At 37.1% G+C, this 27,947-nt stretch overlaps 1 protein-coding gene across 1 annotated transcript in view; it reads right to left on the bottom strand.

The window, feature by feature from the left end:
* Positions 1 to 27,947, bottom strand: part of GALNT2 (polypeptide N-acetylgalactosaminyltransferase 2) — a 96,604-nt gene that overhangs the window by 6,528 nt on the left and 62,129 nt on the right. Inside the window, exons 4-13 of the mRNA XM_074580150.1 lie at positions 24,228 to 24,326; positions 23,577 to 23,644; positions 22,607 to 22,672; positions 20,658 to 20,779; positions 14,147 to 14,234; positions 10,273 to 10,360; positions 9,615 to 9,718; positions 4,653 to 4,779; positions 650 to 742; positions 370 to 453 (exon numbers count right to left, since the gene is read on the bottom strand). Coding sequence (XP_074436251.1) covers positions 370 to 453; positions 650 to 742; positions 4,653 to 4,779; positions 9,615 to 9,718; positions 10,273 to 10,360; positions 14,147 to 14,234; positions 20,658 to 20,779; positions 22,607 to 22,672; positions 23,577 to 23,644; positions 24,228 to 24,326 — 939 coding nt within the window. The remainder of the gene's footprint in view (positions 1 to 369; positions 454 to 649; positions 743 to 4,652; positions 4,780 to 9,614; positions 9,719 to 10,272; positions 10,361 to 14,146; positions 14,235 to 20,657; positions 20,780 to 22,606; positions 22,673 to 23,576; positions 23,645 to 24,227; positions 24,327 to 27,947) is intronic.

The raw sequence follows: 27,947 nt of genomic DNA, 5'->3' as shown, positions 1-27,947 counted from the left end.
TTTAAAGGGATGACAACAGGATACAGAACATCTCTGAGCAAACAGCTTGTGTAGGAGACTAACTTCAGGCTCAGGCAAGTTGGGTCCTTTGGACAGTGTTCTCTAAAATAGCACGACTACAGCTGCAGTAGCAGGTAAGTAGAAAAAGGAAAAGGAGCTTACTAGGGGAAAAATTTCTCTTTATGAATGGAACTAATAAAAAACAAAAGCAAGTAAGCCTGCATGAGGCATTGATTTCACGAATAAATTAAAAAACATCTTTTACATCCAAGGAAGGGGAAAGAGAAATTGATGATTTCTGGTGAAGGGAGAAGAAAAAAAAAAAAGAAAAGAGAACTCCATACTATCTCCGATTCAGCCAAGACTCACCGTAACTCAGGATAAACATTTTCAAGATACCACTTGAAGGGTTTGCAGCTCAGTCTCTTTCTGAGTTCCATTCGGCTTTGAATACTGGAGGGGAAAAAAAGGAGCAGTTTTCAAAGTCAGGCTGTTGTCTTCATATACATTAAGGAATATATAAGAACTACTAAGGAATATAAGAACTATCTCTTAAAGAGATAACATGAGACCTAGCACTGCTTTCACCTCAGAAGGTGCTGTCTCATGAGGAATAAATGAATAGGACAAAGAAGCACTTGTGACTTACTTGCCATAAGGTACATTCCTGGCTGAAGGCACTGCGGCGTAATAGAAGTTTTTATACTCATCCATCCAGACTTCTGCTGCCCTGCGTGTATTTCTAGGGACAATGATATGAAACACACAGGTTATATTTTGTCTAGCTGCAATTAAACCATATAATTTATCCTTGGGTTGATTTTAATCCTTCCTAGTACTACATAGTCAGCTGCCTCAAGCCAGGCAAAAGATTCCCTATTAAAGACCCAAGTAATAGAAAACCATTAGAGAGTAACATAACTGAAATCAATGCATTTATAATGAAATTTATGTCTTTTCCACACACATCACTACTTCAAGCTTTCATCCAGAATTTAATACGCATCTTGGAGTTCTTTCTGCAAACTTCATTAAGTTGTTATGTTGTTGTTTGGTTTTTTCTTTTTATAACAGTACCTTGACAGAAGCCAAATTCAGTGAGTGTTCACCTGGATAAGCGAGTTAATTGGAAACATAAAAATCTCAACAATTGGCAATATCTAATAACATCTTTTACCTTTCTGAAAGCAGATATGCTAACAGAGGTAAGATCTATTTTCAGTCTTCGTCCTATTCCTACCAGCAGGTCACTCAAAGTTCCCAAAAGACAGAAGCTGTCATGACACTTAAGGCTATGAGCCAAGCAAGTCTGCTGTAGCTGAGGTAACAGAGGAAATCCAGTAATTAGAAAATATTTTTAATGTTTTAAAATTCAAAAGATCAATTATTGCAATAAATGTGAAAAACACTAACCCAAATTCTTTAGTTCTAATCAAACACATCTCTAACTAAAATTCCTGTATTTATGTAACTGGTGTCTTTAAATCTCCTTTTGGACTGCCAGAGGGTAATGCCTTTTACATGGAAGCCAGGGGATGGAAAAACTCATTTACTTTTATTGTTTGTAGTTTTATGCTTAGAAAATTAAGTCTTATTTCACTTGCAACTGCCATGCTCTGAACTTATTTTACATTTGGCAGTAAGTTAATCTAAAGCAACTGGAGTAAACTCAGTCAGCCAATAACTTCTTTAAATATGATTTTCCAATCCAAAAGATAAAAATTAGTCAGGAGCTGAGGAAGGAAGAACGTGGGGAAGGAAAAAAAAAAAAACCCAAAACAAAACTCACGGGACAGACCTCAATCATTTTTTTTTTGTTTGAGGACTGATTTTTCCTTGCAAAGATTCCTTTAAGCTTTTTGTAAGCAACATCCCATTCAATACAGATTACAGAGCTATTTCAGTTTATCTGCACTTGCAGTCTCTCAGGCTTGCGTGAGTGAGAGTCAGCCACTCAGCACCTGCCCCTGTGGCTTGCTCAGCAATCAGCTTGGCTGCCCACAGACCAAACAGATTTTAGTGATGGGAGAGGAACTATTCAGTTTGCCAGGGTTTAACGACTCCAAAGGCACTGTCAGGGCCACAATGCATGCCCGCGTCACGCTTCCCCATACTCAGGGACGAACAGTTCAGGTTTAGTGTGACACGCGTACAGAAACTGTGTAGATGTAGAGAACTGCCTAAACTAGTAAGACCGCAAAGAAGGCAGGGTACCGAGGAACAAAACATAGGGCGCACTCAGCACTTAATGCTGAGCTACAGTTAATGAAACCTAGCACCGGGCGATCAGAGGCAGCTTCGCACAGAGCAGACTGAAGTCTGCAAGGTTTATGAGCTCGTCTGAAGTGGTGTATTAAGGCAGTGCATAATGGTCTAACAAATCCTGCCAGACACAAGCTGTGTCCGCCCACACCACAGAGCCAGGATGTGGTCTCCCCTCTCATGAAACAGGACTCCCAGCCACTCATCCAGAACCACCAATTTGTTTTGGCTGCCAAAAGGCAGTGCATACTGACTAGTCAGCTAAAAATAGGACACTTACCCAGAGCACCCCAGAACAAATTGCATACAGTCAAGGGACAGATGATGGTATAAGCTAACAAGTCCCGACTGCAAGACTAGCACAGATTCCATGCAGCAAGTTTCTTGGCACCATCGTCCTACACATATCTGATAATACCTGTATTACATGGGTATCCCATTACCTTACATTTCTTGTTCTCTCATTGCTAAAACTGATTTTAAGGCATTCTGTTACATTGCTGTTACATTGGGTTTGACACCCAAGAAAGCTGACCGATGAGGAAACCAAATATACAGCAACTTGTCAACCCTGCTTTTAGGTGATATGCAACTTTTGTAGGTCAATTCAAGAATAATTCCAATGAAACAAAGAATTTTAATGTCGTTTCAGAATTTGAGACAGCTGGACAGCTAAGGACACAGGTAATAAACTACTTGCAGAGAAAGGTAGAGCTGGAAAGGGATGTAAGTACCCAAGACAGTTTGCAGGCTTCAGCTGCTCTCAACATTCAAGTACGCGAGGGATCTCGTTTCAAAATCATTTTGAATACAAATGACTGCGAAACACAATGCGCCTTTTAAAAAAGCCGTCATAGTAATCGTCAGGATGTTTAAGTGATCAAATCACAATGATTTGATTTCACCACAAAATCCCAAAGCTTTAATCCCAGTATGAATGCAGAATCTTCAGTCCCTGCTAATATGATGCATTTCTGATGTCTGCTGTATGCTTGCATGCATACAGCCACACCTTTTTCCTTCTTTTCGGTTGAGCTATGTTTAAGTACCTATTTAAAAAAAACAAACAAACAAACAAAAAAACAAACAAAAAAACCCCACAAAAAAAAACCCAAGAAAAGCAGAATCTTGGCTGGAATAGAGATGTGATGTATTAAGATGTAGATTTCTTTGCTAGCTTTTGTTTTCCTATAAGTACTATTATTCATTTCACTGTAGTATAAGATACAGATCTCAAAGAAAAAGACCAGAAAAATCCCTACTATAACTACTGGAAGAAACAGGACAGTGACTTTATTTTAGCAAACAATTAAATTAGAGTCATCTTGGTGGCATAACCAGAGTGGAAGAGAAGAATTATACCCTAAGGAAGCTCCTCAATCTAAGGTGAAACACAAGTCCAAATGCATCGGCAGCTTACAACGTTTTTAGGAATTTAAGTACAACTGTGCTCTGTGTGTTGCTTCATGTTAAACAGAGTTTGGGCTCCATATCCCTTCAAGGGTGAACAAACAACTTTATTTGCAGCTCTTAACACACAGAACCTTTAGTTGAGACTTGTACTTCTTCAGCCCCCTGAGAATCAAGTCCAATTCTCTAAACCAAAACCTACAGTAATTCTTCAGCCACAACTGATATAGCCTTGGTCAAAACCTCCACCATACACTTATACAATACCTTCATCTGTATTACTTAAAAAACACTATGAACATGAATCAGAATTACTGTTCTCTTTCTACAGAGGAGAAAATGAGGAAAGAGCTCAGTATTTCAGCTACTGCTGAACATTGTATCAACACCAAAATTAATAGGCATATTAATCTAAACCCTTGATACCTCAGTTTCTTAGGTCTACAGAAAAAGCATTTTTAAACATATCACAGGAAAGGCAAATATGATATAGGATGAAGTTGCCAACAGACTGGCACAAATGCCAGAATCAGTCTACATAATCATTTGCATATCACATACTGATCATGTATTAACAAAAAGCAAACAAAGCATATTCATAACTTAGTGTATTCTGGCTCTTAGTGAATGATGAACCTTTCTATAAAACAAAGATTTATGAGACAATTCTGAAAAGAAAGCCTCCTTTAAAACCAATTAAGCAAAGTTCTCAAAATTGATAGAATGCCAAGCTAAGCGTTCCCTTTTTTTCTAGATTCTCAGGCTGTGCCTACTAGAAGTTTCCCTTTTTCAACTTTCAGGTTCTTCTCTCAATCTGCATAGTTGCTTCAAAGTCATTAATTTCCTTTTAATTTTTTTCCACGCTAGATAATATTGCAAATATTTCTAAAGAAGAGATCCTTAAAATGAAATTACTGCCACCTTCTGATCATCTGAAGAAATCCAAAATATTGCTATTTAGCTGAAGACTTAACAGTTACCTTGCAAACACGGTACCACTCCCACCGGGAAACGTGTAAGGATGCTGTTTGCGGAATACATGACCCACTCTGCTGCAAGGGATGATTTCTAGGCTCCCACCACATTGCCAAACTCTGAATGAGATCTCTGAAATAAAAACATGAAAGACCAACATCACAAAATACTGTAATTTTGTAGTATATTATTTACAGAGAAGGCTTTCAGTGATTATTGCTGAGAAGATCAATAAGATGGTTTTCTGAGAAATTATAGGATAAACAAAGGCATATTTCAGCATTTATTATTCTCCAAGCTTGAGAGAAATAATTATAATAACTTGGAAGCAAACCTGTATGTCTTCTCTTATCAGAGGTTACCAGCATTCCCCAAATTCATAAACCACATTGCAATTTGCCAGAGTACATTAGGTCTATATGTACTATTCCTGTGCTTTATCTAAAGGGTAAGCAACAGTAGGTACCCTTAACAGACAAATTAATGTTCTAGCTTATAGCAGAATTTTTTAGCTAAAGATGGAACAACACAGTGGAAAAAAAATCAAGGCATGATAAAACAATCAATAGATACGAGCTGCTAACTTATTATAGCAGATAACCAAACAGTCCCAAACACTGGCCATGGAAGGTGTTATATCAAGTCAATCTTTATTTGAAGACAGACTGAATAAAAATGCAACTTCTGTAAGCAGAAGGTTATGGACAGTACAATTCTCAGCCACACTAGTGAGCTTACCCACCTAGTGAGGACAAGAAGGTCTAGAAATATTTATACACCTTTCTCAACTTAGGCCTTTGGCAGCAAAAGTCACCTGGTACTGATAGAGAGCTTTTCCTCATTCACTCCAAATAAGCACAGTCAGAAGAGTGAAACAGTGCTACTGGATGCAATTTTGATGATTCCCCCTTTAGTCCAGCAGGTGCTGCCAGTTATTGAGTGCTACCTTTAGTTTCAAGCCTCTTCATAATCATTCAGTATATTTCCACAAATTAAAAATGATAGTAATAAATGCCTCTAATTTAAATTCAGTGTCTACCTTTTATGACTTCTAAGTGCCATTCCATCTCCCATAAGTCTTCCCCTCACATACACAAAATTAATCTTAAACAGCATTACTTCAAAAATTAAATTTACAAAAACAAAACAAAACCAAAAAACAACCCCAAACATTAGAGAGCATGTCTTCTTGGTGGTCTGTCCACAGAAAAAGAAAGAAAGAAAAAAAGAGGTGCTGTGATTTCAGCTGTTGACAGTGCAAGTCAACTGCCTTTCTTCTGAATAGCCTTTACTTTTACAAGGATAATTTCCTGTTTGTTTTACTTCAGTGATAAATTCTGTTGCATCAGGGCCAATTAGGCATATTCATGAGTCCTAGACAGTCAACATAGTCCAATCTCCAGACAGATTATCCTCCAAAAATATTAGTGACAATATTGTCCTTGTCAGTAATTTTTGGTCTTGATCTTCCACTTAAATTAATATGAGAAAATAGGCAAAAGTATTTTTAAAGCCATTGAACATGACATTCTCTGCATACATTTTTCACGGCACTGACTTCATTCTTACACCTCTTATTTTGAACTTAGAATGAAAAAAGTGAGAATCGCAGTAAATGACTGGTCACTGCTTCTATTAAACAAGTAAGTAACAAAAGCACTTCTATGTTTCTACCAGAATAAATTACACACAGATAGAAGATTTCAGGCTTTCCCATATCTAGCTCAAATTTCATCCCATACTTCTAAAATTGTGAAAGCAGAGGAGTAATAGTTTTCTTGTACCACTCTGAAGCATTATTTATGGAGTTTTGCTAGAAAGTTCATATAGTTATTAGCCCAATGTGAGGACAAGCTAGTGACAGAAGACAGGGAGATCTATCAAAGATAAAGGCTTTTGCATTAGACAAGTAAGTGCAGAGTAAATGCTTCAAATCTACTATTAGACTTATTTAAGTATTAGGAAATAAATGCCTCTGAAATGATGTAAAGTGAAATTCTGGTTAAAAATGAAGGTCAATGCAGTATGCCTAAAGCTCTTTCATTTTAAAATGATTCATTTGAACATTTAATCCAAAAAGTCACTGTCATCTATTAAATGTATGTCGGTATTGAAAAAGTATTGTTGTTTAATAAGTAATTTTGAAATACCTTGTGTCAACTTTTTTCATTATTCATAGCTTCCTCTACCGTGTACATTAATTTGATTAATTCTCCTCCATAAATTCCCAGAAATGTAAACTTACACGTATACTTTCCAACACCTTAGATTCTGAAGATTCTCAAAAAATGTGAAAATGATGAAAAATAGCTCTATAGAAAAAAGAGCAAGGGACTAGTAAATAGGGAGAAGCAAACTAGTTCTTATTTGCACCTACATGGCTTCTAAAGCCTATGTGGATTTTTTTAAAGAAAAAGGAATGTACAGCAACTGAGACTTAAACACCCCACAAATTCTCAACATACTCAAATAGTGGGAGAAGAAATGTTACTATTGTATCAATGTCGATGGACAGTTTTTCATTAAAAAGGCATAAACAGCACATCAAACATTCTTCAGTTGCATGAGGTTACGTTACACCTCTCAATAACAGATTTGCTCTTTTTATTGTAGTGTGTCATCAACATAAAAGATAGGGAATGTCTCTCTCACTCCCTGATTTTAGCAAAATTAAGAAAGGCCCAGGTTTTCAAACTAGACCCAAACTTTCTAATGGTCCCTCCAGCTTTCCAGTGTACTCCAATCCTTCTCTGCTTATTAAAAAGCATTGTAAAGATTCTGAGAATTAGAGTTTAGGATTTCAAGACAAGACTGAACAAACCCTGATCCATGTTTTGTACAGCAAGCACGTGTCATCAGTCACATTTAGCAACAAACTGAAAATGCACTGGGTCTTCATGGTAACGGTAAGAGCTGTCTCTTAGCTAATTTAGGGAAAATACTGCAGGCCCATCTTGAAATTTGTGAAGTTGGGACTATACTAACATGTGAACAAAATCTCATACAACAGCTGCTCTGTACGTGCTTGAAGGAAAAATGCTGAGTTTTATAAAGCATAAATATAATGTATAGAATTATTTCGCAAGTCCATCTAGCAGGTTATTTGCATGAAATATCAAGCTGCTGATCCAGAGATACGCTTGAGAGCAAAGAAGCGTGTGAGTACACATGTTGAATTTTAAAATGCACATCACAGATTTCCAGTATCTGGTGCATGTGTCATTTATTGCCCATAAAATCATTCGTCACATGATTTTTTACTCATCTTCAGTTAGTCTGGCAGCTATGAACAAATCATTAGCTGTTTGCTGTACTGACTGACTTTGCCTTTTCAGGGAACAGAGAAAAGGCACCCCAAAGTCTCCATCTCCTCCTTTCCACGGAGAAGGGGGAACAGAATGCAGCAGCAGCAACATAAACAGTCTTCTCATCTTGAGTAAGGAGCTGTTGCTTGTGCCCCTTCCTGCTATCCAGTTCTCAATTATGAAAGCAGCTGCTAAATTTTCAGGAAAAAAGCTTTGTCGCTCACGTACATGCTTGCAGCTAATCAAATATTTAAGTGCTGTAGTGGCAAAGGAGGTTTTCAAAGTGAATGCGAGTATTGCTGTAGTAAGTCTATCCAATAACTTTCCAGTACATTTAAAAAATGAAAAATTATGATATGCATATGAATACAATTTAGCAATATACAGCCATAATAGTGAGAAAACAGAAACACAGAAAGCTATTGTTGAAAATACATAAGAGCTTTCTTTGAGTATTGCATAGAAAGGTCAGAGACTGGACTGTAAGGATGCCTCCTTCCAGCCTTTAAAATCCTTACAGGAGTGTTAAACATTTGGTTACCACGTCTCCATACTTTGTGTGCTCTATACAACAGACGTTTCCTTGTAGGCCAAGCATACACTCGATGCATATGAATATATCAGTAACTCAAAATACTCACGGGTTTTTACAAGTTCAAGATATTTTAGGATTTTGCAGCTAGCACGTGCAGTAGAGAAGTTTCTATCCTTAGAACTGGTCCTGAAAACACACTACTTTGAACCATCCCTACCCTAAAAAAACTAAATTAATGACAGACTGGAAGTCTTGAGAAGTTAGACAGTTCTGGTCCTCTCAAATCTTTTTTGTTTTAGTACAAGTATACCAGTCTTAACTGGAGAAAAAAATTGCACAATACAGTAATGCAAAGCACAAAAAAAAAAAAACCAGAACAGTACTAAAGTCAGATCTAACCACCAGGTCAAAGAAGAGATGGCTAAAGCACAAGTTCTCTCAGCCCCTGCTCCCTCTTCCCTAAATCCCACTCACTTAAACATCTGAAAATAAGGAATTACAGCAAAAATGCCTTCTCAACCGTAATTATCTTATAGGGCTAAAGTAGGCATTTAAAATTAAAAAAGTCACTAAGTTTAGATGTCAGGCAGTATAGTATTATTAAAGTTAGAAACAGATTATTCTTCAGTCAGAGTTTTAAATGATTTCTTAAGCTGTAAGAACATTAAACTCGAACTCCTGTGTTCTACTTTCAACGATTAAATTTCAATGACTTCTTAAAACATGCCTTAGATTGCCAGCATTTAAACATTATTGTATTTTAATCAATAACTTTAGATAAGGAGATGACTTGCAAACAAGACAGTGTTTTTGAAAATCCTTTTGAAAGGATTTTGAAAAATCCTGTAATTTTTTTATTTTATCAGCCAACTTCCATTAAAAAAAAAAACCACGGTGTAATGAACAAATACTTTTATTCTCTCATATTTAGCATATAATTCCTACCTTGTTTTAATCCTTTAATTGAAACAAACTTTTTGTATTTTGCCAATGATATATGTGAAGTTTTAACTCTGGTTTTAACCCTTTTGGCACAAAATCAAGGAGACATGAATCCGTGACAGTAAAGGCAATGATGAAAACTTGCTTGCTTTCAAGACTTATCCGAAGGTAAATAATATACATACCTAAGTTTTCTCCACCCCAAACATCCATCATCATGTCATACTTCCCTAGTTGTTCAAAATAAGATTTGTCCATCACAAATAACCCACCAGCTATCATGGGTGTCCTAAACAAACAAGAAAAAATAAATTAAACACTTAAAGAACCATGAACTGGGAGGTAGCTATTATTTGCACCTCAAGATTAACATCTCCTTGAAAAAATTTGCAATGCTTTCAAATGCAATGAATTTCGCATCTACCACTTCAAATGTTGTCTGCACACATTTCTATAGCATATAGAGTGCTATGACCACCATCAGAGGCAGTTCCAAATCCCCATTTGGCTCACAAGTTCCTTATGTAAAGGGTGGCAATTTGTGCCAGCAATAAAGCATTCAAACTGATGCCGTATCTTTAGCCCTCAAAACATGCCAACTTTTAACAAAAAGCGGATGCCACTCTGTTTAGGGGAAATAATCTACTAGTGTGCTTTAAAGTATTTTTTTCAAATACAATTTATTTCTGAAAGTCCCATAATGCTATACAAATACGAATGAAATTTCAATATTAATGAAAGCTATAGTAAAGATCCCCTTTCAGACTCAGAGAAGATGATTTTTAACTTTGGTCAGTTGCAAACTACAGTCTTTTAGAGGGAGAAATGGTGGTTCAGACATACTTTATGGGAGCAACTGGATTTCCCTGCCGTGCTCTTCTTTGCTCTGGTGTCATGTAATCCCACTTAAACACCAGGTTCCAATCAAAGCCTTCAAGGAAAAAGAAAAAAAAAAAAAAAAAGAGTAGGATGTTAAAAATATTATGGTCATCATTCAACTTGTGATAACATAATGTTGACTGAAAAAAACAGGATCTGTTACTTAAAGGAAAAATTTAAACTTTTAAAAGCTTCTTGGTAAAAAACAAACAAGTAGGAGTCCAGATGAAAGATAAAGAAGTTGACAGGAAAATAAAACAAAAAGTAATCTCAAGTTCAAAATAACTTTGATTTCTCTTGTTGCCATCTATTACACGAAGTAAGAAACCCAGTCAACACGTGAAAAAAATGCCTTATATATGAATCCAGTGTCTCATATCCTTAAATCAAGTAGAACACCATATGAAGATCTTCCAGCCATTTCAAATGCTCCTAACAGTCTTTACTGTTCAACTCCTATCAAATGATCACATATTTATGTTTACACAGGCTTTATGCAGTACTCTTGCTACTCCTCTATCAGCAGAAACTCTGTACCGTGAAGGTCACAACAGGTTATGTAGCTCCCACTTATCTCATTAACGTTCATTTAACTTCCTGCCTCCCCACTGCGTACTTTAAGTACATCACTTTTTGAACCTGAGGCAAACGCTAGAGCACCAAAATCTTACTTCCCTTATGTATGCACATATATGTGTGTACACACACAGCAACAGCTGGCCTGGTCCTTTTGTGAGTTTAGCACAGAAGAACATAAAGATCACTAGAATAGACAAGACCAACAGATCACCTACAGCAGCTTTCTACCTGACACCCATTTGAATTAACTCCTTTAGGCAATGATACGCAGCTGGTATAAGACAAACTTCCTATAGAAAACACTTTCATAACAAGTTTCTGAGCTGGGTTATGCCCATAAGCATGAACATCTATTAAAAAAACTACAGAAGGTCCATAGCCCTCTCCCAGTACACCTAGCAAACCAGCCTTATACAGACTGCCTGCTGCAAAACACATTTAGATTCTATGAAGTCATATAATGAATGATTTCCAGATTTCTGGTGCACAGATGTCAATAGTTTTCTTTCTCCAGCATGAGGATAAAGCAATTACTTTGTGGGGAAGTGAGGAAAAAGCTAAGGTAAACAGACAACAATTACAGTTCTACAAACTGTCTGTCTGCATCTATAAATGTGCATAGTAACGATTGATGCAGGGAGTTAAAAACTAAACAGTTTTCATTTTAAGTCACAAGATACTTATCACACACAATACAGAAATTATCCCGAACAGGCTTTACAGCATGCATGCCAACTCTCTCTCTCCATGTTTGAGTATTTCATGAAGTGTTGCACTGTAAAAATGAAAGACTGTCTAACTACTCCAAAACTCAAGTAGCAAAACAGTAAAATGGCTACAATCGATAGTACTGCAAAGCCTCCAGCATGAAGAGTAAAATGAGTTTGAATATTTCCATGCAGTTAAAAAGTCACATTTCATCATACATATGCAGCAAAATCACTTGCATCTGGGAGACCTTGAAAATACCTACTCTTCTCTGGCAGAAGCGGTAGAGATACTGTTACGTATACTCCAGTGAACACAAGGGGTCTCTTTTGGAACACAGCACTCTGTTACAAAGTCTGAACAAGTGTATAAATTATCTACCCATAAAAACTGGTTTTCTGCCTCCATTTTCACTGACTCTGGGAAAAATCTGAACTCAATGAGATAATATCAGTAACTCTGTAAAAGGAGTATTTTTAAACACAAGTGCATATCCAATATGAAATTCTATCCAGTGTAAACTGCATCATAGGCATAGTCTAGATTATTAGATCTCAGTTAACTATAGTTTATTCCAGTGATTAAAGTGTTTCTCAGGGCAGCATAAACATTTTTGCAAATCCACCCTCAAAAAAAAAAAAAAAGTATTTGTAACATGAAGTGCATGGATTTAGTATTGGCCAGACTTGGGAAGTATTTCAGCACTGGCTGTTTTAAAATGTTTGTAGCATTTGCCAGGTTGCTCGTCTTGGGTGATTAAGTCCTTTCAAAACAGGCCAGGCACAACTGCTGTCCCAGCTGTCTCAACTCTCCCAGCTTCAGCCACACAGATACTGTATCTAAGGTTGAAAGCATAGTTTGGTCTCCATGTTTAGACTTGGCTCCAGCAAGAGTCCCGTGATGCCAAATGCTGTAGTGCCTCTAACATGGTAATCTGTCCTCTGGGAACTGAAAAGAAATATATTATTCATGTTTCAACAGACCCCCAAATAGCTTTAAACAGTGGTATGCGCAACACTTCTATTGTTAACATTAAAAAAAGGCAGCCTCTCACTACTTAGTCCAGAAGTATGGAGGCTCCAGGTACTTTAAAAAAAAGAAAAACAAAATTCAAAAAAATAGTCCATTTCTATTGTGTGCAAGGGGACAAAATGAAAAAAAAAGTTAAAAAGATAAATAAGTAAATTGTGAAACCGTTCCAAAGATGAAAAGTGAAAAGCAACAAGTGAAATGATCTCTCAATCTTCTCCCACTTCACTTGGGAAGAATTAAAGAACATGAACCCCGCAGGAACCAATCGAAGGTTTCAATGAAAGAATTCCTCCTCCTACTGCAAACAATAAAAGCCGCATAATGGTATAGAGATTTCCATACTCAAGGCATAGTGAATAGATTGGGTAAAAGCCTTAAGGTTTTAATAAAGCTGGCACACAGATAATAGCACAGAACTATCCATTAGCATACTGTGAATATAAGCACTGTAGGTGTTATTTCAGAACATTAATTAAAAGGATTAGAAGCTCTCACCTTCAGATCACTGACCGAAAATTGAAGCATATGTGACATTTTGCAAATATCACTTTTATTTTATTTTACTGGAACAACACTTGGTGGCCAGTTAGGGACTAGTAACTGATAGAACAGGCTCAAAATTTCTTTTTCCTTCCTCACTCATTCAGAAAAAGCTGAAACACTGTGGCAACTGCAATGCGTAATTTCTACATTGTGGTTCACCTTATACCTTTGAGCAGACAGTTCAGTTTCCAGGTTTGTGGAACAATTATTTCAGGAAAAAAAGAAAGGGTGTGTGTGCACAGAACAGCTGTTTTAAATGCTAGATTCTTGCTTACAGTGACAAAAACCAGGGAAGGATTTTTTTTTTTTTTTTTTTTGAGAGAGAGCTTCACAAGTCTTTTTATTATTTTCTGTCAACAGTTTACACTAGCTAGACATAGTGAAACCGTAGTACTTCTAAATTCAATTTAACAGGAATTTTTGTAACTGTAAAGGTATAAATACTGCAAATTTTCAAAGTCACATGTTACTCTCTTCACAATTACAGACCATGGCCAACAAAAACATTTAATTTTAAAACACATTCCAAAACGTTCTGCTTATTTAGAAGAGTTTAATTTTTTTAAGCAAACCAGCATCTCAAAAAAAACTCATAGGCACTGCATTGCTGATGGGCTTCTAAGCTAGAGAGCAATTAAAGCCTATCTTATCTAAAAAGAGAATCATAAGCTCTCGCCATAAGCTGCTTCTGACACATTTACACAATCCTACAAAGACTGGATTCAGTACTGCACATTATAAAAAGGCAGCATAAACTTACAAGAATTAGTATAATAAAGATGAAGTGTTTTAAAGCAGAAGACAATAAGGCCAATTAAAATCCAAGCCTAAAACCAACTGAACTATAGAACTTAAACTAAATATATGAAAGGGAAGAAGAGTACATTAAGTGCCCATTCCACAACTGCAGTGATCATGAGTTTTGATTCCTGATGCTTTTTTTAAAAAAAATTTGTATTCCAGTACAGGTACATACCGCCTTTTAAATCAGCTGACGCCCCCACGTACTGGAAGTTGTCCATATTAATTACATCAATAATAGGAGACACAACTCTGGTCTTGTCCTAAAATAAATATTAGAAAGTAATATTGAAATAATGAAATCAATATATAAAGGTTCAGGCAAGATGAGATGTTGAACAGTGCAGCAGGATTTCATTAGCACATCTCCCCCAGCTCTCCCTTCACCTTATGGGTCTGAAAAGCCAGCGCTGGGAATAGCATTACTCAGCTCTGCTTCAGAAAGCAGAAGCCACACGATATGGCTGGGAATCCTCTTTCTATTCTAGGCTACTTATATTCAAGTAATCCCCCTCTTCTGACTTGCTCTTGAAGAAGGCAGCAAACTTAAAGTTCTAAAGGCAGTGAAGCAAACAGCACTTCCATTCTTAGTTTTAAAACCAGCTCAAAGAAAAGAAGCATCCAGCCAATTCATATTTTCCACAGGAAATCTCTAGCCACGCAGTGTACTACGGTCTTATTATTTCAACCTTTAAGGAACACTTAGGCCTTTCTGCAATCAGAAAAGTCTTAGGTTAATGCTAACCCATTTTGCACTAGAAGAATCACACTTCACAATCGGATACTTAGATAGGAAAGACAACCTAACCCCCTCCCCTCTAAACTAATGAATGCTATTAATCTCCAGCAGCCAAGATTCCAGTGGTACAGATATTACATTCCTCTGTCGAACCATGGTCTCGTATACTACTCTGAGCAATATTAATTACCTCAGCTGATGTTTTTGGCAAAGCAGTTTAAGAAAAAATAAAAATCTTTCCAACAACTCCACATGCATCATCCAGTAGGATCACAAGACATCAGTACTCTAAAAAAAGACTCATCTAATATTAGAAATGCAGTATCATGGTTAAGCCAGTTTGTCTCCATCAATTATTAAGAGGGAAAAAAAGTTACAATTACACACTGGAGCATAACTTCTATGGTAGTTTGATGGAACATTTTGATTGAGCTCAAAATAAAAGTTTGAGCTCCACAATTCAACATCATTCAGAGAGCACAGATAACTTCAGAACAGTATAACACCAAACGTGTGAATATAAAAAAAAGGTTTGAATAAACAGGAGATATTTTGGTAACTGTTAGAGAGAAACAGGTCTTATAGTTAAAAAACCCATACCAACCTTAACATCTCTATTTTAAGAATTTACTTCATAAGTATGTCTTCAAACAACAATACATATATTCTAAGTAGTGGCTCAGCAAAGCAAAGCATCCCTCTTGCTAATCAGTATTATACAGAACAGATTGGAACCAAACTAGTACAAGAATAGCTTGAGCTCATAACATGAGATTTAGAAGCCACTCTCTTAGTCAAATGCTTTGCTTGGTCCAATAACGACATCAAACGCCCATTGTCATTTATTGAATCTTAACTATTCAACTTGTGCTGATTTTAATAAGCCATAATTCCACAGTTGGCATTTAGTAGGTCATCCTGCCTGAGTCAGCAAAAGGTCGCTAACTTCTTATCAGCCAAAAGACGAATTCAAGAGAATCCAAACTGAAGACTAAGCCAAAAGCTGAAGACTCATTACTGATTTCTATATTCCTTTTAAGTATCACTGCAGCTCTATCACCTGGGCCAGATATCTGCATTTATGAGGGATACAACATAAAATCTAATCAGGTCTGCTACTAAGTATTAATTAGCTTGGTCTAAAGCAAACTGGAAACACAGACAAAGAGACCAACCTGTCCTATTCCCTCATCGATCACATCTTTAGCTCATGGTTTTGTTAGCTGTAGCCCCAAGTCTGTGTTTTTAATGGCAAGCATACAGTTTTGCTGTGTTGTACTTGAGAGCCCATTATGACTTACTGCACCTTAACTGCAAAATACTGTGTTTGTGTGCCCTCCCCTACACCACTAAAGCACTTCAGATGAACCCATGAGCTTATTGTAGGCATTCTATGTACAGTGACAGAATTAAAAAACTCCTTTATTTGAAGACTGATGAATTAGAAGATATCCAGTTATTCACTATATATCCATCAGCATGAAATACAAAAATGAAACTACCCTTCCTTTTTTTCTCCTTCTTTCCTTAGATGAAACTGAGACATCTTATACATCTATGCCCATCTCTAAAAACCTTTTCTGACAAAAATGTGCATTTTCTCAGGTGGTTGTACTTCGCACAGTCGAATGTGGTGGTAAAAGTTGCCCAAGCTATCAGGTATCACATTAGCTGGAGCTTCAGTTAGGCTCCAACTTCTGTCCACTGTGCTGAGTAAGCGGGTATCATGCTGTCTCTATACCTTTGGGAATTCCTCAGGCTTTTACTGCTGGTCTGATTAGTTTTATCAATGTCAGTGCGACACCACAGTAACACCACTTGCTACACCTAACGTATTATTTAAACAACTTACAGTTGTTTCTCCAACAGACAAAGAGCCAGGTTGTGAGCATTCAGTTTGATGTACAACCACCACTTTGTTAGCTTGGAAACATACTGTTCCTTCCATGATTTGAAATAACAGATTTGCGCAGCAGCAAAATAGACAAGACTTGCACATTCTTAAGGTGATGCTTTGCCGGGCACTACAAAGTTGTTAACACAGAAACTGCCAAAAAGAGCTTGTGGGCTCCAAAGTACAGGGCGTTCATTCACTTAAAATACTAAAAAGCAGATGTTCCCTTTAAATTATCCTAAAGCCAGATACTTATTTATCCATAGTGTGATATTAAAGTAGAAATCTTATGTGCATTTTAGGAACAAAAACACAAGCAAAAAGGAACTCTTCTTTTTGTAATCTCCTGTTTTGTTCTGAGGGGATGATGCCATAATTTATAATGGAACATACAATTGGAAAACCATGTGCTTCTTGGTGAGGATAACGGAAAGAAATAGCCTGTGAATACTGCAAGTTTGTAGTGCCTGGAAATCTGTAGCAGAATATTTCATTTTAATACTTCATAAGGAGGTTATGTATACTCTAGAGACTTTGACTGTTATATATTATTCTCATAAACCATCAGAAATTATCCTCAAGATTCTGAATACATTGCTTCCTCCCCCCTCTAAAAATCTCAAGACACTTCAAAGATTAAGCTTCACAACAGTCTCAAGAGGAAAATATAAATATTTCCCTTTCAGCATTGTGCCACTTAAAGGTTGACACATTCAAGGTCACAAAATCCGAGACAGATATGAAAAAGCAATCCACATCTCAATTCTTAATTTTAGGTCTTTCTTCCTTTTAAGATCATCTTTGTTTAAAAATACCTTCCTAAAAGTGATATAGGATTTGCAGCTATGCTATGAAAACAGATCAGTTCAGTTCTGCACCAGAATCTTCCAATTTTTATTTTTCTCATATAACTGATGCATTATAAGAATAGAACATCAAAGTGATTAGAAATTGCAAATGGAAAAAGCCAAGTAGACAAATGCTCATGAAATAGCTAGTTGTTACCAATATTTTCAAGACTGTGTGTACTTATCACTATGTTGAAATTTTGGGACAATCAAAGGGTTAAACTCCAATGGCTCCTCATTTAATCTTCCTTAACCAATGCACACACACAAAAAATCTAGAAGTCCTGAAATATAGCCTTAGGGAATCAGGCAGAAAATCATTCTCCAGGAGGGAGCAAAGAGGGAGAAGATATATCAGCTCCAGGTTACACAGTTACCTGTATGTTCTGAACTCTAAAATATTCACCTTGTATGTATGTTGCTTCTGCTTTAAGCCTTTACTCAAATTGCTGAAGAAAAATCCTTAGCAGCGTCAGACCCCTCTAGGAATGTTAAGCAAGTATGATCAATAGACAAAGATACATAACCAGGAAATCATCTTGAAGAAAACTGTGGGATGGTTCATCCTTCAATTGAAGAGGAGCGCGTGATGCCTCAGGGGCTCCTAACACAAGCAAGAGGTCAAAGACACAGCTTTCTAAAGTGGTTACAGCACATAGAGTATTGTAGAACTGATTCTATTCAGACTGTTCTTGGAAGCTGTAAGTTTTTTATATTGTAACACACACAACTAATCCCCGAAAACTCTGACAGAATCAAATGCCAAGTGGGCAATTCTGGAAGGAAAAGATAAAAAACTCCCCACGCTTTCCACTACATATAGCACAGATGCAGCAGCTCATCAGAAAATACTCTCTTAATGTCTAGTAGCCCTGACTTGAAAAAGTTACCTTTGAGGTCAGAGCAGAAATGAGTTCGTATCTGTTCAGCTTCCTGTCACTGAGACTATCCAGATTGTTTAGCCTGGAGAAGAGGAGGCTGAGGGGAGACCTTATCGCTCTCTACAACTACCTGAAAGGAGGTTGTAGCGAGGTGGAGGTAGGTCTCTTCTCCCAAGTAACAGGCAATAGGACAAGAAGAAATGGCCTCAAGTTGCACCAGGGGAGGTTTAGATTGGATATTAGGAAAAGTTTCTTCAAAAGGGTTATCAAGCATTGGAACTGGCTGCCCAGGGAAGTGGTTGAATCACCATCCCTGGAGGTATTTAAGAGGTGGGTAGATGGCTTAGGGACATGGTTTAGTGGTGGTTTTGGCACTGCTAGGTTAATGGTTGGACTCTATGACCTTAAAGGTCCGTTCCAATCTAGACGATTCTATGATTCTATGAAGAAAATGCTGCCAATTAAGATCAAGTAACATACTGTCTGCACTGTGAGCAAAACCAATCCATTTAAAATAACAAAGAACTATCATATACTATACATAAACATTGTCACTGCCTTAGTTATTTGAACAAGCAGAAAGCTTAGAAGCTACCTTATCAAACCCCATACCTGTTGGTTGGGAATCTCCCCAGATGAAGGTAAACTGGAATTCCACATCAATTATTTAACAGTACATCAAGTTTTAGCAATGGAAAACTGTATTCATACAGATGAAAACTATTCAATAGCACATAAGATTAGCATGTATCACAGTGACAATTATGAGGAGCAAGTTTTGAAAGATCTAATAATTCATGTGCTGCTAAAAAGTAGCTGCTACACAACGCAAAACATGCACCAGTTTCTCCCACCAAGTATACCATGTGTAATGCTGGATCTTCACAAAGTTGTCAGCAATTTAATAAAAGGCTTTACATTCTGTTATTATGAAAAGTTAATGCTTTTTCATATCCCATATCAGTTTCGGAAAGCTAAATGAGTGTGCCCTGACAAGCAACACAGTTGTCTTACTAAAAGCAGGGTTTTGTTGACCAAAACTACCATTTCTCTTCTGATTTCTCAAACGGGTAGATGCTTCAAACCTTTTGCACAAAAAGGCTTGAAAACAGTTCCCACATCCTAGAATCCATTTATGAATTAGCTTCAAGCATTCTCCACTTCTTTCTCAGATGTATTTAATGCCTTCAAGTTTATTTGCCTAGTTAATAATTATAGAGAAATTTCCCCAACCCTTCTGAGACTGCAACACTTTACAGGGCCACAAAAATAGAAGGAAGTGCTATGTTACTCATGCTGAAGGGCTTTGTAGGCTCTAGGTATTTTAATAGTCTCCAGGTTTGAGCTGATTAAAGTTATTTCTACTCCAAAATAGGATTTTAACTGCTGATGTGTCTTAGGTGACTTACAGTATTTCTGGAATGCACAGTAAAGCATCATAGAACCAAACAGAATAAGGAAAATCAGTCATCAGTTGATATGCCAATGGAGAACCTACTGAGTATAAGGATTTAACTTCCTTATACCCCTCCCCTCCTTTTTGGGGGAAATGCAAAGGGAAGTGTAGGGAGGATAAGCAAAGAACTGGGCATTAACAAGACAGAGTAATTTAGCAAAACCACTTTGACCAGAGCATTTTGAAAGAAAGCCCTTCCAGGAAGAGGAGTTTACCAGAGAGAGAATGCAATAAAGAAAGAAGAAAAACCCTGTTGTCTTGAGTGTTCCCCAGTGCTTCTTAGGATCACACTTGATTCACTTACCACTTCAGCTAGATCCTCCAGAGGAAGTATAACCAACCCTTGGAGAAAACAGTATACTTTCACTCTCAATACTCTCAATTGCTTTTCTGGGACACAGATTAAGCGTCATTTTCATAGAAGCTGAGAGCCCACAGTCCCTGCCAATTTCCATGAAAATTTTAGTTTCACAGCTCAGCCTCTCTCCTATTATCACACTGAATCTTAATGAGACATAAATACTCAGGTAAACTGAATTACTTTGAGATAATATTGGTTGAGGAGAAATATACTTTGCTCTAAAGATCTTCAATGCTTACAGAGGAGGTCCCTAAAGAACCAAAAAGCCTATATTTGAATTGCACGTAAAGATAATAATAAATATTCACATTTTATGTTCCTGTGTTCACAGATTAAATGAACAAAAAGTGGGTTTTAATCACGAAACTCTCTGATCATCTCCATCATCTCACTTCAGAGAAAAAGCTTCCTTAGAAAAATGCATAAAATTAATGTAGTATAAACCAGATGGCTTTAAAATTTAAAAGCCGCTCCTTTAGGAAATTACTTTAGAAGAACACTACTAACCTCAGCTACTCTTTCCAAAAGTGGTTCCAACCAGTGTTCATTGCATTCACAGTGGCTATCCAGGAAGGTCAGTACTTTTGCTTGTGCTGCATCTGCCCCTCTGACACGGGAGCGCATCAAGCCTGAGATGTAAAGATAAAATGTATAAAGTATTTATTGAGGAAAACAATCTACAGTAGTGAGAAACTATTGCATTCCAAGTTAATCATGAATTAAATTACTTTAACTCAGACAGGACAAACACACAAGTTCCAATGTCAAAATGAGAATCTAGTTAACAATTCAGTGAAATGACTTCACAACAAACAGCCTGCAAGCTTCCAACCTACTGCACTTTAGCCTACAGGTTTCAATCTGATTTAAGTAGAAAAATTAAAGTACCTTTTTGAAAAGAGTGATACACAAGTACAGTTGGGTCTGCATTACAATAAACAGTATTTATACTTATAAACATTATTCGAGGTGAGTCCTAAACCCAAACACCTTTCCTACAGTTCTACAACAGAACTGCGGAAAGCACCATCATTAACTCAGCCCCCCCACCTTTTTGCTGCCCCCCCTACCCCACGTCTCCCAGTTCTCATCACAGTCTGTCCATTCTTCTATCGTCTCCTTCCAGAAATAACCATGCTTCATTAATTCATCTCTGAGAGCCTTCCCCCCACCTCTTTCAACTGTCTTTCTCCTATGATTCTTGTGACTCTCTTGTTTTGTGGTTTGGTGAGTTTTTGGCGTTTGGTTTTTGTCTTAACACTTACCTTGAAAATTTCATTTTCAGATACACTGATGCATATTTTTAAGTATGAATGAAAATTCAGTTCATCTGTGTATACATTATAAAGGTAATATTTATAATTACCAAAAATTACTAAAAAATAAAATAAAAAAATTGTTACTTCATCCCATTTTTCCAGTACTATTATCTCCATCTTTAAGTGCTGTACTGATCAGGGGAATGATATCAACTTACTCAGAACCCTGCAGCCATGCATGTCCTAAGAGGCCTGCTTTCCTAACAAGCCTTTTTTCACAAGTATATCCCATCCCAAACAAAATATTTAAACACTAAGAGCCCATCAGTTTGCAATTACTAATTACAGGACAACACGGGTTTTGTGCATGTCATTTCCAATTTCTGACAATCTAATGATTCTAGCTGCTCCCTAGGCCAGGCTGGCAGCCTAGAAGATACAGCACCTATAAAAATAAACAAGTACATATCTGCTAACTCAGTCAGCTATTTCAACTGTCAACTCTCAGTTATTATTTCAAACAGCTGTAGAATAACAGTTGCCTGTATCTAATACTTTAAGCTCCGTAGCCAGGAAGCTGCTAACTGAAGGGCTCAGTGACATGGGACAATAATTTACAAAGCAACAAAAGGGAAAACAAAAAAACATAAGACAAGTTTGTTACATGGCAGACTGGCTTCAGCAAAACTGGCATATATGGTCCCAGCCTTCCTGGCTACCCAAACACTCTCAAGTCTGCCAAACAAACTGTGTGCCGGGCTGTCCATCAACTGGATCCTTAAAATGATCTCTAGTAATGGAACCAGCAAAAAAGGAGACCTATTTTTAAACTGGATCGTTTCAAACATTCATACAGTTTACAGTGAGACTTTACTTACAACAGAAGCAGGTTAACTGAGGATTCAGTACAGTAAGAAAAAGGAGAGGGGAAGGGTGAAAAGCAATTTCTCCAGTCAGTAAAAGCCAACAACGGGCAACTGCACACACAACAATATGGAATTAATCTGGATTACTGTTTTGATGTGTACAAATGCATTTGTTGTTATTCCTTACATTAGTAAGTTGATTTATAAAGTGAAAATTGCCCCTCCAATATGGAATATATAGCAGAATGTTCCTTTAAAAAGACTTGATGAAGATTAACAGAGAAGGCAGCACAGAGGAATTTGTATCTTCCTTCCCCCAGATAAAGCCTACCTTCTCGGCGATCATTTCGAAGAACCCGCACTTTTTCAATTTTTCCCAAGAGAGCACCATCCTCAGCTTTAAAAAACAAAAAAATTAAGAAAAAAAAAAACAAGTTATGAGAACCAGTTTAATATCCAACACTGTATACCATAAGGGAGGCTGTCTTCAAAGAAAAACAAAAGCTTTGTAGTGGAAAATATTTATGGTCATAAATAGTTACATATAAAATACATGCTTAAAAAAAAAACCCACCTGCTTGTCTCACCAGAAATTAAGGAAAGTCACCAGGCTAAGAAATTGCTACCCTCATTATGTTATTTAAACATAATTTAATTTTAAACTCTTGAAATTTTTATTTGATTGTATTCTCTTTGCTTACTTTAGCCAGTTTCTACATTGCATAAGGAAAAAAACACTTTTATAGGATTAAAAAAAATAAACAAACTGATGTTTTTGCACATAAGAAAGTTCTCTTTTTAACAGCATTAAGGCTTAAACCTACCCTAAACTAGCTATAAGCTAACAATGCAAGTGTAGACACTAACTTCCTTTAAGAAATATTACTCAGAGGTCCATTTCAATTGTTGAAGTTTGTATTATGATACCCTAGTAGTTATAAAACCTTAACTTAATTTAGATTCAGTAAGAATTTTTCCAAGAGACTGATGGAGACCAGCATTCATTTAAAGCAGTGCTACAAAAACACTTGGCGCAAGCACCATGGGTTTAGTATGTTAAGGCTATTTTCAATTACATACTCCACTCCTTCAGCTAGCAGGAAGCAATAAAATACACTTGAAGTATTTATTAGAACTCTTCACATTTCCACAATGACAGATATGAAAGAATTGATAACTAGTTTTAGATCAGTCTCTGCAAACTCCTATTCACGTTAACCTTTCTTAACCAAGTCACCTACTAGCATTTACAGAAAGTCTTACCAGAATAAACAAAGTCAAAATCCTGTAAAAGTACTTACAATCATTACTGTAGTCATCTACCAGTATGATTTCCTTAATAAGATGTGATGGGCTTTTTTTAAGGACACTGAAACAGATTAAAAATAAGAGTATTCAAAACCAAGCAGTCTTAATTTTCTACAATAATGTCATAAAAGCAGTTACTTCATTAAACCACAGTAGAACCTAGCCAAGGATGCTATCTTCAATGTTGGCTTATTCTTACAGAAAAGAATCGTGAAGAGAGGCACACATAGAATCATTCCCCCCAGAATTCCAGCCTCCAGAAATGAGTGGATTAGACAACTTGTAACATGGAAGTCCTGCAGATGCTTTAGGTCAAACATCCCGTGAGAATCCATCTTCCCCGAGTTTTTCTTCAAACAAGTTATACAGCCAACTTCCAAACATCTTCTTTCTAGTAATCGGTTCCACATTTTCATGCATTTGCAGTTAACAGGAGGGATTTTATTTGTTTAATGCTGCTATTTCAGAATGTAAGAACCGGAGGCATGAAGGAAATTAAGGCTCAGCTTTCCCTCTGCAAACGGTTCAGAAAAACATAATGGATTGTTGCCTCCCTTCCTTATCATAAGCTATTATCTGACACAAATGAATGGCCTTTAGGGGGAAAATAAAATAAAAATAATTAAAGTCTTTCTTAGGTATACCTGACAACAGTTCGAAGCAAAGCAGATCTTGCCTCATTATGAAAGGTGATCACCACGCTAGTGGCTGGCAAATCTATCCGCCATTGTTTCCGTTGACATCTGAAAGACATAATACCCTGTCATTTAAACATAGTATTTACATCCCATGCTTAGCAGACAGCCTTCATCATGAAGCAGTTATCTGTTATATTCATATACATACTATATCTACCTAGGAAGAATGAAATATCTTCTTTGAAGGTGAGATTATAATCAACTCCTGCCACTTTTGGTAGCTGTCTTAGTACACAACAGCCTAAGAAGTCAGTGTAAAATATAGGCAAGTTCAGAAAAGTCACTGGATTATCATCACTGCAGTATGTCGTAAACACCTTTTATGCAACTGAATAAGGAACCAGAGTGCTTATTTTACATTAAAAGCATTCAATAAATCTAAGCAAATGAGCATATTTTCAATGAAAATGCACAGGCTAACAGGCTACCATATGTCTCCTCTTTAGCATGGCACAAGTCCACTTCTCCCTTTATTTTTAAAGCTCCCGTAGCATCCTGGTCTTGCTCATAGAAAAAATAGCTTTCTATTCTAATGAGAAGTCATAAGGATTGTAACATTCAGGATTTGAAAAATAAAGCTAGCTGTGATGATATTGAGCCAGCTAAACACAGAACCACATCCTACCAAACCATGAAGATAATGAAAAATTCCATCTATGTCAACTCATTTTTCATCACCTTTAGTAGCCTGAATAAAAAACAAATCCCAAAGGAATTCCTTCAGGACTACATAAAGCTAAGCTGTTCGAATCCATGACAATAAACCTAAAGAAGACACTACTCTCATTGTATTAGAAACTAACAGTACTAGAAAACACTGTATATCGAGTTTATGCTGAAAAAGCATTACAGTCTGACAGGTCACAATATTGATCACCGTTACGCAGTAACATACAGGAGTGATGATTTCTTCACATATCATTTATTTAATATTAGGGGTAGAGTCTGAACAGGCCTGATTGTCTTCAGAGGGAATAAACCCAGCTAGCATACACCTGTAGCAAATTCAGCAAGTAATTCTGTACTCCGTGCAGCATTAATCAAGCTAGAAGAGAGGTAAGTTACATTGCTACCTAAACTTCTAAAATTAGGCCTCTGCCTATAGAAAAGGCCTCTCTACACCTGAGTAAACATTTGCAACGTGTATCGTAAATCACACCACCTTTATCTTCTTGGAATCAGAGAGCGAACAGCAACGTGCTGCTTTCCCTTGCCCACCCTACAAAATCCCAAGGACCTGCAGCTTTTTCGATATAACACACCCATAACATCAACACTTAGTGCTTGCTGTGAAACAAAACATTATTGTGCCATGCTGACCTCATTCACTCTGAAGAAAAACAAAGCCCATGCCAACCCTACAATTGCTGTATCAGATTAGGAAGTCCTTATCTAGCTCTGTTTCTCAAATGGTGGATGTACAAGATGGCTTCGTCACTAGCACCCAGCATTGAAGCAATAAATCACAAACGTGTATGCATTCCTGGAAAGCAAAGAATTAAGACCTCCCCTATTGCAAGCTTCTGGCAATTCATCTAGACAGCTACAAGACATACAGCTACTATACACCAAAGCCTACAGTGCCAAAAAAGATAGTATTTTTTCCGCTAACTTCCAAATTGCCCACAGAGGACAAGCCTACTGTACATGCAGTTATCACATGAAGCATTTGCATTAGAATAATTTTAAAAGTCACATTAAACTTATACTGATCTCTTTGCAGAAGAGAGCACTTGAGGCAGAGCACATCTTAGGGTAGAATTACTCAAGGCAATGAAGCCTCTCAATTTTAAGAAAACTTAAGAGAAGAGCACTCCTGTGTATTTCTGAGGGAGAAATTAAGATCTTTAGGCTTTGAAATAGAACTGGAGGAATATTTCAACCAATGTTTCTGCTCTTCAAAAATCCCTGCTTTAACTGGCTTAGTAGCGGTCCTCCTCCCATTCTGCTGTGTCAATGGTGCCACAGTTAAAAATCAAACCAAAGAAACGATGTCATCACTTTTGGCACAGAAATTAGACTTTCTTTCCTCAACTTACAGCACTTAATTTTTAATGCAGAAAGAGAAGAGTCATTTGGATTAAATAGAATCTGAACTGAAAACTTCAATTTAGAGCTTCAATGCTCAGCATAGGTCTTTAAAACCAGTTAAAACATGGAAAGTACATTCTTTTCCCCCAGAAATTTGAGCCACTGGACTAGCTCACATCATTAACAAATTTTCTGAAGTGTCCATGGTTTATTGAAACCATTATTTGACAGAAATATCCACTTTAACTAGTGCAAAAAGTACATTCACCCCAACAGATACCTGGGTATCAGAGAGACAGGAAAGTTTGTCTGTTCTCTACTTAAGAGTAAAACTTGTGTGAGGTCAGAAGCTTCGATTAGTTGCCAAATGTGAAAGAAAAAACAGTTTAGCCCAGCTAAAACATTTAGCAGCAATTCTCAAGAATCAAGCCAACACATCAGGTAAGAGATGTGATGAGAAACCGCTGGTCCAAAGTAAGCATGGTGGACATTGGTCCACAAAAAAAGCATGGAGCATTTTACATTTCATCCCACTTGGGAGACTATTTTACCTTGACAGGACAGATCTGGAAGTTTCCTATTGCAACTGTAACACTCTCTTTCTCAATCTCCAAAATCTACTATGACACGGATAGCTCTCTGTTACTCCTTGTAAACACACTGCAAGAGGGAAACCCAAAGGTTTCTCACAGCTGTTGGAAGTGGCAGTTGTGAACATCAGCTGGAATGGGAATCTGCATTCCTGCTCAGACCTCCTCTCTCTACTTCCTTTCTTATGTCGTACCTGCCTGTTTCTCACTTCTCCCTTTTGCCTAAAATAAAGGCAAGAAGCTCAAACAGGCAAACCAAAGTGTTTTCTATTGCTGCTGGCAGGCTTTCTGAAAAAGCAAGTAGTAAACTTTGGTCTTAGGTTGATGCTAGTAAAAGTTTGTCCAGAGCAGAAAAGACTAAACAAAGTAGCATTGAAAGAGATGCATAACTACACACACATTTACATATCTAACGTAGAATCCTGATAAACTGTTTCTAAATAGCCTAGACAATTTCAGTAATTAAAGAGTATTATTATGCAGTTATTTTACAGTCACACCTCTTAGACACATCAATACAATTAATAAAATGTTGCTTAAGCAGAAACAAGTATTTAATAGAATAGAATAATTGTTTTGGTAGGAAAATGCCTTTAAGATCATCAAGTCCAACTGCTAACTTAGCACTGTCAAGTCCACCACCAAACCGTATCCATCAGCACACCTACACATCTTTTAAATACCTCCAGGGACAGAGCCTCAACCACTTCCCTGGGCAGCCTGTTCCAGTGCTTGTCAACTCTTTTGGTGAAGAAATTTTTCACAATGTCCAGTCTAAACCTCCCCTAGCATAACTTGAGGTCATTTCTCCTCTTGTCCTCTTGCTTGTTACTTGGGAGAAGAGACCAACCTCCACCTCGCTACAACCTCCTTTTCAGGTAGTTGTAGAGAGTGATAAGGTCTCCCCTCAGCCTCCTTTTCCAGGCTAAACAACCCCAGTTCCCTCAGCTGCTCCTCCTAAGACTTGTGCTCTAGACCCTTCACCAGCTTTGTTGCCCTTCTTTGGACATGCTCCAGCACCTCAATGTCTGTCTTGTGGTGAGGG

The sequence above is a fragment of the Larus michahellis genome, chromosome 3, assembly GCF_964199755.1.
Source record: "Larus michahellis chromosome 3, bLarMic1.1, whole genome shotgun sequence".
Taxonomy (NCBI): Eukaryota; Metazoa; Chordata; class Aves; order Charadriiformes; family Laridae; genus Larus; species Larus michahellis.
The sequence above is the reverse complement of the archived record's forward strand: the minus strand, read 5'-3'. Positions and strand labels throughout refer to the sequence as shown.